Source organism: Lithobates pipiens, unplaced genomic scaffold (assembly GCF_037356315.1).
Source record: "Lithobates pipiens isolate NorthernLeopardFrog02 unplaced genomic scaffold, aLitPip1_a1.2 Scaffold_28, whole genome shotgun sequence".
In the NCBI taxonomy this organism is placed as follows: Eukaryota; Metazoa; Chordata; class Amphibia; order Anura; family Ranidae; genus Lithobates; species Lithobates pipiens.
Window position 1 is genome coordinate 228,342,719 of NW_027507789.1, and position 12,908 is coordinate 228,355,626.

The window sequence follows — 12,908 nt, forward strand, 5'->3', positions numbered from 1 at the left end:
TGTTACAAGGTTACTTCCTGCAAGTTTTGCTACAAAACTGTTCAGTTTCGTTTCTCCATTCCTCGAACAATGGCTGTAGAGATGATCGAGGATCCAAGCTGCCCCCTCTGTATGAATGTTAAGGCCTCATGCACACGAGACGCAGTTAAACGCGTGTTCAGATGCAGTTGGACACTTTTTTCAACTGCCCCTGAACTCATTCAATGTTATCCTATGTGTCCATGTACACAGTCTTGTTTTTATGCAGTTGAGTTTAACCTCGTTTTGCCAGAAGCAAAAAAAATGGGTTCAGACGCAAAAATTTCCACGTTTCAGACGCAAAACTCGACTAAACGCGGCACCCGCGTTTAGCCGCGTTTGCGTTTTTTAAAAGGAACCCAATTTTTTGGACCTGAAAACTCAGAAATATGATCGGAGAATGAAATTTTGCGACCCGACTTTGGGGGCCCATATCTTGGGGCCACTTATTGCCAGGAACCCCAAATTTGGTATGCCGACACTCTGGAAATAGCACTACAACATATCCAAATTTGAGGTCCCTATCACCAAGTGACCCCGAGATAGGGTGCCCTAAAATCGGGTCGCAAAATGTCATGCACTTTTCTGCATCAGAGAATGACATTTTGTGACCCGACTTTGGTGGCCCATATCTTGGGGCCACTTATGGCCAGGGACCTCAAATTCGGTATGCAGACACTGTGGAACTAGCACTACAACATATCCAAATTTGAGGTTCCGATTACCAAGTGACCTCGAGATAGGGGGCCCCAAAATCGGGTCGCAAAATGTCATGCACTTTTCTGCATCAGAGAATGACATTTTGTAACCCGACTTGTCGAGGTAGGTACGCAGGGTAGGTACGCAGGGTAGGTACGCAGGGTAGGTACGCAGGGTAGGTACGCAGCTGCACATACATGTTTGTGAAATATCCAACGGACATTCGCTGTCCCATCAACGGATGGGTCCAATATCGACGAGCTCTGACTCTGGACCTCTCACGAAATTTGCGACGACGTTGCTGTCTCATCAAGAGCAACATCAGGAGCATTTCCTGACATATATTCAATATGGGATCCATTTCAAAATATATACCACAGAAAGAGAGGCAAATGCAAGTGTACAACTGCTCTCTATGCTGCTGCTGCTCACTCTGATCAAAATAGCAGAAATACTTAAAAAAACATGCTTTGAGAGCTTGGGGAGGGTCTTCATGATGTTATCTTTATAAGCGCTTATAAACGCAAACGCGGCTAAACGCAGCTAAACGCGGCATGCAAACACGTCAAAACGCGTGTTTCAGCTTTTTTTGAGCATAGTTTTCACCTGCGTCTCGTGTGCATGAGGCCTTACACCGAACTTATGATGCTGAGCTGTGGACATGAATTCTGCCACAAAACTATTACAAAAGTTCTGGATACTCTGGAGACAAATGAGGAATATTACAGCTGTCCGGAGTTCGGGGAGATATTTGAAAGCGGACCTGAGCTGCAAAGGTTTCGAGAATTCAGTGACAACGAGGAAAAGCTTGAATCAACAGAATGAGACAGAGAGCAGCCGGTGATCTTTTGCTCTTACTGGATTGACCTCGACACACCGGCTGTGACATCCTGTCTGCTCTGTGAGGATCATCTCTGTGAAGATCACCTGAGAAGACACATCACTTCACCAGAATATGTCCTAGTGAAGCCCACCGATGACCTGAAAAGCAGGAAATGCCACGTCCATAACAGGATCCTGGAGGATTACTGCAATGAGGATGTAGCTTGTATCTGTGGGCCATGCCAAGATGCTGGACACCAAGGACACCAGGTAGAGAAGCTGGAAAAGCCGGTGAGAGAGAAGGTGAAGACTGAAAAGAAACTCAACAATCCATACAAACAAAGCGTAAGGGTAGAAGAAAACAAAGCTGACATAACAGATAATGTCAATAAATTGTTTAGAGACATCAGGCAACGGCTGGAAGACCTGGAGGAGCGGTTCCGCAGTAAAATGGGTGAGAATTTAGAGCTGTGTGACACGACTGATCAAAAGGACGGGGCATTGCTTGGAAGTACTAAGAAGGTCACAGATGTACAGAACGAGACGTGTGAACAGGATGAATTCCTCATCGCAATGATTTTACACGCAGGTTTATCAGATATAGTAAAAATGAAGGACGATCTGTTCCCTGTGCTGTAGCCTTCAGGAATAACCCTGGATATAAATACCGCAGCCAATGATGTGCAAAACTCCCATGGCCTGAAAACCGCCAAGTCCACCACAGATGTGAATCGGAAGCGCCCAAGACACAGAAAGTTTCAGACTTGTCGGGTTTTAAGCACCAATATGATTTCTTCAGGGCGACATTACTGGGTGGTGGAGACCAGTACATCAGGGAACTGGGCTGTAGGCATGTGTTATCCCAGTATAAGGAAGGGCCAGGGCTGGATAGGAGAAACCCAGAAGTCCTGGGGTCTCAAGAAGCTTTATGGTTCTCATCACGTACAGCACAAACGTAATTCCAAACATCTGTCAGACATGGCTCCCTGTAATATCTTTGGAGTCTGTCTGGATTATGAGGCCGGGCATCTGTCCTTCTATGCGTTGTGTGACCCCGTCCGACTCCTCCACACCTTCACCGAGCCCCTCCATGCTGTGCTCCAGGTAGGAGAGGAAGGGTCACACAGCCAGATTAAGGTACTCTAAATTGGTGGTTCTCAACCCTAACCAGACCAAGGCCCTGTACATCCTTTCTGAAACCTTTCATGCCCCAACATAAAAAAAAAAAAAAAAAAAAGTTTATACTCTCACAATAAAATTACAGGAATGCAAAATATGTACTAAGATGCAGGAGGGTTCAGACCAGGTGTCCCCATAGAGGGTGAGGTTTCTGGAGGGAGGTGTTGTCAATCCAGGAGGCTGGGAGCCCTGTGGGAGACTGGAGGGCAGGGTGGGGGCTAGGAAGCAGTATGGGAGGTTGGGAGGCAATAATTGGAGGGCTGGAGGCTTTGGAAACTGTGGGGGCTAAAGGCTCTCAAGGGGCCACTCGGGGGGGGGGGTGAGGGGCAGTGTGGGAGCCGGGAGATACTGTGGCAGGTTAGGGGATCTGCAGCTGGCTTTAGACCCAGGAGGAGGGAGGCCGTGGCCCAGTGGTTGGGAACAACTGCTCCAGATTAACACCATCAAATCATACCCTAGGAAAGCTTTGCCCAATCACATCTGCATAGACCTCATTCACACATAGGATCCTGATTGTAACAATGTGGTTGGTCGGGCACTGAGCAGAATTTATAATTCTATAAACTTTGGTCTGGGATTATAGTTGAGGAATAATATATTATATAATTAGAGTGACTGTAAACCTCAGACATGAAATATGAACAAAGCATATCCCTCTATAGTTTGTACTTGTCTCAGTCCAGAGCGCTAAAGCCCCATACACACTATCAGTTTGTCTGCTGAGTTTTTCCTTCAGGTTTACCAAAACCATGTAGTGAAGGGCCGGCCTGGTTGCATACACATTGAAACTCCTAAGGTTTGACCTCATATTATATGGTTTTGGTAAATCTGAAGGAAAAACTCAGCAGACAAACTGATAGTGTGTATGGGGCTTAAGTGTCACTTTTGTCTGCTGCCTCCTTCCTCTGCTATCAGCACAAGTCACTACTGACAAATTTTTCTGACACCAAGAGAAACATGGTGACAGGGGAGGGATCTCCCACACACAGCCTATGATTGACAGCATCTGCTTTGTTCCTGTGTGCAGGGGGGCGTGTCTCTTTCCTTCCAATCAGACCTCTCCTCACTGAGCTCTGCAGAGTGTAACTTCAGCTCCATGCCTCCTTTTTTCTGAACTCTCAGACAAGCTTTAAAAATGCAGCACTATTGTTCCATCTCTGTGTATCAATTGAGGCCAGTGACTTCACTAGGGATATGGAAGGGTTTACAACCACTTTAAGGATTTGGCCCAGTAGATAACAATCATGTTGCTCATACATAATACTGTATATACAATACAGGGACAGTTGGGTAAAATATATACATATATAATAGATCTGATAAATTTGGGGGCAATAAAATTTTTAGAGCTCATTATAATTCTTACACAATAAACAGGTTCAGGTGGATAATTTTGGATTCTTATTGATACAATACAGATTAGATATATTATAGATTGATACATTCATGTGATTTTATATTACAGTTCAATGATGGGCTAAGGTGTGGGCTGAACCCGCGGAAAGCTGTCACATGACACCAGGGCACCGCCCCCGGGGAACTCCCTGCCACAGAAAACAAAGCGGTAGGTACACCAGTCACATCCTTGACCTAATAGAAGGTCAATGTCGTCACCAGCACACTACCGCTTTCATTCGGTTGCAGCTGAGCGGGGGACGGAGCCCTGCTGTCACATGACAGCTTCCCGCGGGTTTGGCCCAAACATGAGCCCATCCTTTTATACAGCGGTCCCCACAGAGGCCAGCCACCAGAAGACACCTCTGACTTTCTTTCTCACGGGAGCCAATGATTGGCTGGGCTTATATCCAATTGCCACTGACCGACCCCCCAATAAAAGTTCGATGTTGGGGTGTCTTCCTCCATAGAGATAATGTGTGCTCAGGAACAATAATGTGTGGCAATGATATGATCCGGTACATAGAAGATTAATGGTGGCTGAAATATCCAATCAGCATATAGCCTGTATTTAGGATGGTGCAGTTATGGGTGGTGCAGTATATAGGACTATACAATGTATCTTTATCACATTTAATAAAATGTAACTGTCACAAATATGAGTACGCAGCTTCATTTTATGTTTTAGGCAAATTATGATTTTATATTACACCCCGGAGCATAACTGAAAGCCCGGCCACCCCCTGTACCTGGACTTCTCTAATCTGGATGGGACCCGGACTCCTCTCATGATTATCCAGTGGGATATATTAGAGGTTTTAGTTCATGCACCCTTCTTCACTCCATATTGTGTAACACTGAGTGATGTGTATATAGTGCAGGCCTTATCTTCAGACTAAAAATAGAAAATTAAACATCAAAAAGCCACTGCTCAATATCTAGAAGCATATCTCCCAATAGTCCCGGATTGTGCTGGATGGCCCTGGATTTTCACCGGAGTCCTGTGTACGGAGGCCTGAACAATTAAACATCTCAAGCCCACTGCTCAATATCTAGACACATATCTTCCAATAGTCCCGGATTGTGTTGGACGGCCCTGGATTTTCACTAGAGTCCCATGTACAGAGGTTTGGTCTCACCCCTGCTATAGTGTTCTCACAGTGTTCATATGCAAATCACCTCACTGCATATTAATGAGACACAGTAGGTTTGGCACACCAATGAGTTGGTTGTGGAATTTGCATATGAATGAAGTCTATTCCAAGCATCAACTATTTATTTTACAGAAAGAGTAGTTGATGCTTGAAATAGACATATCTCCCAATAGTCCCGGATTGTGCTGGATGGCCCTGGATTTTCACTGGAGTCCCATGTACAGAGGCCTGAACAATTAAACATCTCAAGCCTACTGCTCAATATCTAGACACATATCTCCCAATAGTCCCGGATTGTGCTGGATGGCCCTGGATTTTCACTGGAGTCCCATGTACAAAGGCCTGAACAATTAAACATCTGAAGCCCACTGCTCAATATCTAGACACATATCTTCCAATAGTCCCGGATTGTGTTGGACGGCCCTGGATTTTCACTAGAGTCCCATGTACAGAGGTTTGGTCTCGCCCCTGCTATAGTGTTCTCACAGTGTTCATATGCAAATCACCTCACTGCATATCAATGAGACACAGTAGGTTTGGCATACCAATGAGCTGGTTGTGGAATTTGCATATGAATGAAGTCTATTCCAAGCATCAACTATTTATTTTACCGAACGAGTAGTTGATAATTGAAATAGACATATCTCCCAATAGTCCCGGATTGTGCTGGATGGCCCTGGATTTTCACTGGAGTCCCATGTACAGAGGCCTGAAAAATTAAACATCTGAAGCCCACTGCTCAATATATAGACGCATATCTTCCAATAGTCCCGGATTGTGTTGGACGGCCCTGGATTTTCACTGGAGTCCTGTGTACAGAGGTCTGAAAAATTATACATCTGAATCCCACTGCTCAATATCTAGACACATATCTTCCAATAGTCCCGGATTGTGCTGGACAGCCCTGGATTTTCACCGGAGTCCCGTATACAGAGGTTTGGTCTCAGCCCTGCTAAAGTGTTCCCACAGCTCATTCACATGCAAATTACCACACTGCATATCAATGAGCTGGTTGTGGAATTTGCATATGAAGTCTATTCCAAGCATCAACTATTTATTTTACCGACAGAGTAGTTGATGCTTGGAATAGACTTCAGGTAGAGGTAACGAGTCAGTTAACAGTAGCTGGATTAAAACATGCTGAGGAAAATCAAATATATTCTCAGACAAAAGAAAAGTTTCAGTAATAAAAAGTGTAACTAAAAGACAAAAAGTTCAGTGCGCAATACATAGACACACCCCCAAATAGTCCCGGATTGTGCTGGACTGTCCCGCGTTTTCACCGGAGTCCCATGTGCAGAAGCCGGGTCCCACAAAAGCTCTTCTGCTAAAGTGTTCCCACAGCGCATTCACATACAGATCCCCGTGCTTCATATGAATGAGCAGCAGGAAGTTTTGCATATAAAATGAGCTGGCTGTGGGACACGGATAAAGTAGATTCCAAACATCAATTACTATTACCTAAAGAGTAGTTGATGCTCGGGATAGACTCCCAGCAGACAACAGGAAGTGGATTCAAACATGCTTAAGACGAGGAAGTTTAAAAAAATAAAAATAAAATATGGGCTCAATTGACCACTCAGTCTTTTTTTTTCTGCTGTCACAAGTCCCCGTTTCTTTTTGTTTTTTTTAGTGTTGGATGGACTGGAGAGGGATCAGACCCCCTGTCAGGTTTTTATTGCTCTGTGCCCGAGAGGGAGGTTTACCATTTCTAGTTGTCCTCTTTACTGTCATCACTAGGAAAGAAAATCCCAATTTTTGGGTTGTCACAAAAAAAAAAAAAAAAAAAAAAAAAAACAGGAACAGAGGGAAAATCTTCCAATGGGGACACACCAGAAGGGATTTCTGTGCTTCCTGTTTTGGCTATGAAGGAAATTCTCCCCAATGTGACACAGAACAGACAGCAAACAAAACCCGACAGGGATTCCAAAATATCCTCCACTACACTATACTTCATACTGATGGGGACAAGGGCCTCCTCCCCACAACCCTGGGCAGTGGTTTTGGGGGGTTTGCGGGCAGGGGGCTTGTTTAAATCTGGAAGCCCCCCCCCTTTAACAAGGGGGCACCCTGATCCCGGGCCACCCCCACCTTATGTCAATGAGTAAGGGGTACATTGTACCCATTCACCCAAAAAAAAGTATCAAAAAGAAAAGAAAAAAAAAAACTCACTTTTTGACAAAGTCCTTTATTAACCACTTCAGGCCCGGAAGGATTTACCTCCTTCCTGACCAGAGCGGTGTTTTTTTGCGATTCGGCACTGCGTCACTTTAACTGACAATTGCGCGGTTGTGGGACGTGGCTCCCAAACAAAATTGACGTCCTTTTTTTCCCCCCATCAATAGAAATTTCTTTTTAATTTTTGCGCTATAAACAAAAAAAGAGCGACTAATTTTTTTTATTATTTTTTACTATAATAAATATCCCCCAAAAATATATAAAAAAAAATATATATATATGTTTTTTCCTCAGTTTAGGCCCATATGTATTCTTCTACATATTTTGGTAAATATATATATATATATATATATATATATATAAATAAAATCGCAAATATATATATATATATATAAATAAAATCGCAAATATATTTTTTATATATATATATATATATATATATATATATATATATATATATATATATATATATATATATATATAATCACAATAAGTGTATATTGATTGGTTTGAGCAAAAGTTATAACGTCTACAAAATAGGGGATAGTTTTATGGCATTTTTATAATTTTTTTTTTTTTTTTACTAGTAATGGCGGCGATCAGCGTTTTTTATCGTGCTTGCGACATTATGGAGGACACATCGGACAATTTTGACACATTTTTGGGACCATTGGCATTAATACAGCGATCAGTGCTATAAAATTGCATTAATTACTGTAAAAATTACACTGGCAGTGAAGGGGTAAACCATTAGGTGGCAGTGTAGGGGTTACGTGTTCCTAGGGGCGTTTCGAACTGTATGGGGGGGCGTGGCTGTGTTTGACACCACACTGATCTCTACTCCCGAAGACAGGGAGCAGACTATCGGTGTCCTGTCACTAGGCAGAACGGGGAGATGCCGTTTATATCGTCCGCGCTCATGAGCTCCGTGACACCATCACAGGTATCCCAGCGCCAGTCGAGTCCGTGGGACCCGCGACTACGGTCACAGAGCTCTTGGCAGGCACGCACACGGCGGGAAATTCAAAGTAACGTACGGGTATGTTACTTTGCCCAGCCATGCCATTCTGCCGACGTATATATGTGCAGGAACCGGTCGAGAACCTGGTTACAGCAGCTCCAGCGTCTCTTCTTCATCCTCTGGTTCTTCTAGCTGAGCCGAGGTCTTCTTCCGCTGTCGGTTCTTCCTCCGGGTCTTCTTCGTCTGCTGGTTCTTCCCCTGATGCTAGCTCCCACTGTACAATGTACCCCATACTCATTCACATAGGGTGGGGGCAGGATCTGGGAGACCACTTGTTAAAGCAGGCATCCAGATTTTGATAAGCCCCCCCCCCCACCCGCAGACCCCCACAACCACCTCCCAGGGTTGTGGGGAAGAGGCCCTTGTCCCCATCAGCATGGGGACAAGGTGGCTTGGGGTGGTGCACCGCCCCCCAATTCCCCAAAGCACTCACCCCGCCCCCATGTTGAGGGCATGTGGTCTGGTATGGTCCAGGAGGGGGTGGGCGTTCGTCCCCCCCCCTTCCTAACCTGCCGGGCTGCATGCTTGGATAAGGGTCCAATAAGGATTTGGGGGTGTCCGATGACATTTTTTCTTTATTTTTTTTGGTGTGGGGTTCCCCTTAAAATTCATACCAGACTGAAGGGTGTGGTATGTCTTGAGGAGGGGGGACCTGATGCCGTTCTTAAAAAAACTAATTTGGTGTGGGGTTCCACTTCAAGATCCTCAGAGTACAAGTCACATGGCAAAGTTGAATCAGTTAAGATGTTGATTCGACTTTGGTCCTACTTCAGCCCATTGAATATCATTAAAGTCGGGCCCAAAGTCGAACCCAAATCGAACCAAAGTTGAACCCAAATCGAACCCAAATCGAACCAAAGTTAGACCAAAGTCAGACCCAAATCGGACCAAAGTCGAGCCCAAATCGAACCAAAGTCGAACCCAAATCGAACCAAAGTCGAACCCAAATCGAACCAAAGTCGAACCCAAATCGAACCAAAGTCGAACCCAAATGGAACCAAAGTCGAACCCAAATGGAACCAAAGTCGAACCCAAATGGAACCAAAGTCGAACCCAAATGGAACCAAAGTCGAACCCAAATCGAACCCAAATTGAACCAAAGTCGAACCAAAGTCGAACCCAAATCGGACCAAAGTCGAGCCCAAATTGAACCAAAGTCGAACCCAAATTGAACCAAAGTCGAACCCAAATCGGACCAAAGTCGAGCCCAAATCGGACCAAAGTCGAGCCCAAATCGGACAAAAGTCGAGCCCAAATCGGACCAAAGTCGAACCCAAATCGGACCAAAGTTGGACCCAAATCGGACCAAAGTCAAGCTCAAATCGAACCAAAGTCGAGCCCAAATCGGACAAAAGTCGAGCCCAAATCGGACCAAAGTCGAGCCCAAATCGGACCAAAGTCGAACCCAAATCGGACCAAATTCGAGCCCAAATCGGACCAAAGTTGGACCCAAATCGGACCACAGACCTTCAGGAAGCTTTTTCAGACCGACTTGTGTCGGATCAGTTAAGACGGGAATCATTGATTTATACACGTCATGTGACATGTTCTCCCAAAGTCAGAGTGCATGTCGTACCAGTGTGAACCCGGCCTGAATGCACAGCAAAAAAAAAAAAAAAAAGTGTCTCTGGACATTTTTTTTTAAATGTTGGCAACTATGTGGGTGGGATGGTGCCCCGGGGTCATAGTTTGGAGAGCCCCGGCATAGAGAATAGGAGTTTCTTTGAGCAATGACAGAATGCAGGAAGAACATCTCATAGCTGGCACGTTTCCCGTGTTCTCTTTTAGTTTCATTTCTTCATAATACGATTACGTTTTATTCCTTCATACCGGCTACAATGGCCTCTGCAGTTATGGAAGAAGATGTGAAGTGCTCCATCTGTCTGAACCTTTATACGGGTCCTGTGACCCTCACCTGCGGACACAACTTCTGCCAGGAATGTATAGAGACACATCTGGACACCAAAGAGACAAATGGTGAAGAGCACAGCTGTCCCCGGTGCAGGAAGAGATTTCGGCGCAGACCTAAACTGAAGAAGAATACAGATCTCTCCAACATTGCTGAAAAGGTGAAATCCTCTGCTGATCAGGAGAACAGAAAATGCTCCGACCATAACAGGATCCTGGAGTTATACTGCACAGACGACGCCACCTGTATCTGTGTGTTCTGCATGGTAGAAGGAGAACATGGAGGACACAAGGTGGAGAGGCTGGAGGTGTCTTCTGAGAAGAAGAAGAAGAAATTAAGAGATGATCTGCCGCTACTGAAAGCGGAGAGAGAGAAGACAGAGAAGAGAGTCCAGAACCTTCACAATCGCAGGAAAATGGCGAGGAAACAAAGAGAGGCCATTAAAGGCAAAGTCGCTGCATTGTTTAAAGAGATCAGGAAACGCGTAGATATCCTGGAGAACCGAGTCCGGAGTGACCTCTCCAGGCAGGTAGAGCAGGAGGACCCGGTCTCCGATCTGATCCGGAAACTGGAACTAAAGATGGACGAGATGTCCAAGAAGATTGGACGCCTAGAGGAGCTGAACGCAGCCGATCCAATAACGCTCCTACAGGACCGGGACTCAGACAGACACACCGAGGAGGACACGGGTCTATGCTGGAACGAGACGGCTGAGCCAGACGAATTCCTCGCTTCAATCAGGTCCCACATCGGTTTATCAATGATGATAAGAAAAAGTTTATCGGACATAATGAACACGAAGGACACTCACCTGCCTGAGCTGCAGCCTACAGGAATAGCTCTGGATACGAACACCGCGGCCGATAACGTCCAAATATCCAAAGACCGGAAAAGTGCCGCGTCCACCGATGTGAAGCAGACACAACCCAACACTGCTAACAGGTTTGAGTCTTCTCAGGTCTTGAGCACCAATACGTTTTCTTCAGGGCAGCATTACTGGATGGTGGAGACCAGCACATCGGGGGATTGGGCGGTAGGGATGGGGTACCCCAGTATGAGGAGAAGAGGGGGCTGGTTAGGAGAAAATAAGTCCTGGGGGATCGGGAGGACCGGCCACTCCTATCAGATGCTACACAATGGAGAATCCAAACTTCTGTCTCACGCCATTTCCTCCGACAGCTTGTTGGTTTATCTGGATTATGAGGCCGGGCGGCTCTCCTTCTATGAGCTCTCTGACCCCCCAAATATTCTCCACACCTTCACCACCACCTTCACCGAGCCCCTCCACGCCGCACTCCAACTGAGAAAGGATTTTATTTATAACTCGCACAGTCAGATTAGGGTGATCTAGGAGGACGCCTGGCACAACGCCATGTTAGGACCAATCACATCCATAGACACGTCACATGTATGATCCAGATTGGCCTGGGGATGGACAACCCTTGTAATTATAGATCTCTAGTCTGGGATTATCCTCGGGGAATATTTTAATGTACAATATAGAGATTAGGGGTTCAGATTCATCAATACAATCCAGGTATGGTGGTCTATATAATTACATAGACGGTAAGGTTCAATAAAGACACCAGATCAACGTGTGTGAGTGTCATGTCCCCATCATTTCCCAGAACCCCCAATATTGTGTTCAAATTGATCTAAGGATTTTTTTTTTTTTTTTTTAATTGGCTACATTTTCTGCTGTAACCACTGATTGTGGAAGGCATCCTTACCACTCTAAACCGTAAAATACACCTTACGCAGTTTATGGTTGACTTTTCTCGTCCAACTTTCATAGACTGGCCACGTGTCTTCATGAGTGGCCCGACATTCCCAATGCTGAAATCATTACAGCTCATTGTTCAGATACAAAACGCCTTTATATTACGGGGTCAGGTGGGTGATGTTGTATTAATATAAATACATTACAGATATAATGCTATTATTACATTGATGTTTTATGTTACACTTTTATAGGGAATGATCCCCACAGAGATGTGATTGGCCATCAATAGATTTTCATCTGACTGAGGAATATTTTTTTGTACAACAAAATAATAAATAACATATACAGTATTACAAATTGATATGAGAAAATCAATTTTGTTTATTTATAAATATAATTCAGGTATGGTGGGGGGTATATAAGCTTTCTTTTACTATAATATACACTAGATTTCCAAAAGTATTGGGACGCCTGTCTTTAAACGCACATGAATCCCAGTCTTGGTCCGTAGAGTTCAATATTTACCCTTTGCAGCTAGAACACCTTCACCTCTTCTGGGAAGGCCGTCCACAAGGTTTAGGAGGGTGTCTATGGGAAAGTTTGACCATTCTTCCAGAAGAGCATTTGTGAGGTCAGGCACTGATGCTGGATGAGACGGTCTGGCTCGCAGTCTACACTCCGATCGGGTTGAGGTCAAGACTCTGTGCAGGCCGGTCAAGTTCCTCCACCCCAAACTCGCTCATCCGTGTCTTTATAGACCTTGCTTTGTGCTCTAGTGGGCAGCCATGTTGGAAAAAGAAGGGGCCGTCC

At 45.0% G+C, this 12,908-nt stretch overlaps 2 protein-coding genes and 1 pseudogene across 2 annotated transcripts in view; 2 read left to right on the plus strand and 1 right to left on the minus strand.

Annotated features, from left to right (window-relative positions):
- The window catches only part of PRKCA (protein kinase C alpha), a gene marked incomplete in the record, with an annotated part of 355,905 nt that overhangs the window by 253,869 nt on the left and 89,128 nt on the right, over positions 1 to 12,908 (minus strand).
- LOC143934821 (zinc-binding protein A33-like) lies at positions 1,339 to 2,720 on the plus strand (annotated as a pseudogene).
- LOC143936234 (zinc-binding protein A33-like) lies at positions 10,219 to 12,627 on the plus strand. The gene has a single exon (XM_077460656.1). The coding sequence runs from the start codon at positions 10,305 to 10,307 to the stop codon at positions 11,724 to 11,726; it is 1,422 nt and encodes a 473-aa protein (XP_077316782.1). The 5' UTR covers positions 10,219 to 10,304; the 3' UTR covers positions 11,727 to 12,627.

Bases quoted from the DNA above. Each gene is read 5' to 3' on its own strand.
- LOC143936234 (XM_077460656.1), top strand. From the start codon at position 10,305: ATGGCCTCTGCAGTTATGGAAGAAGATGTGAAGTGCTCCATCTGTCTG.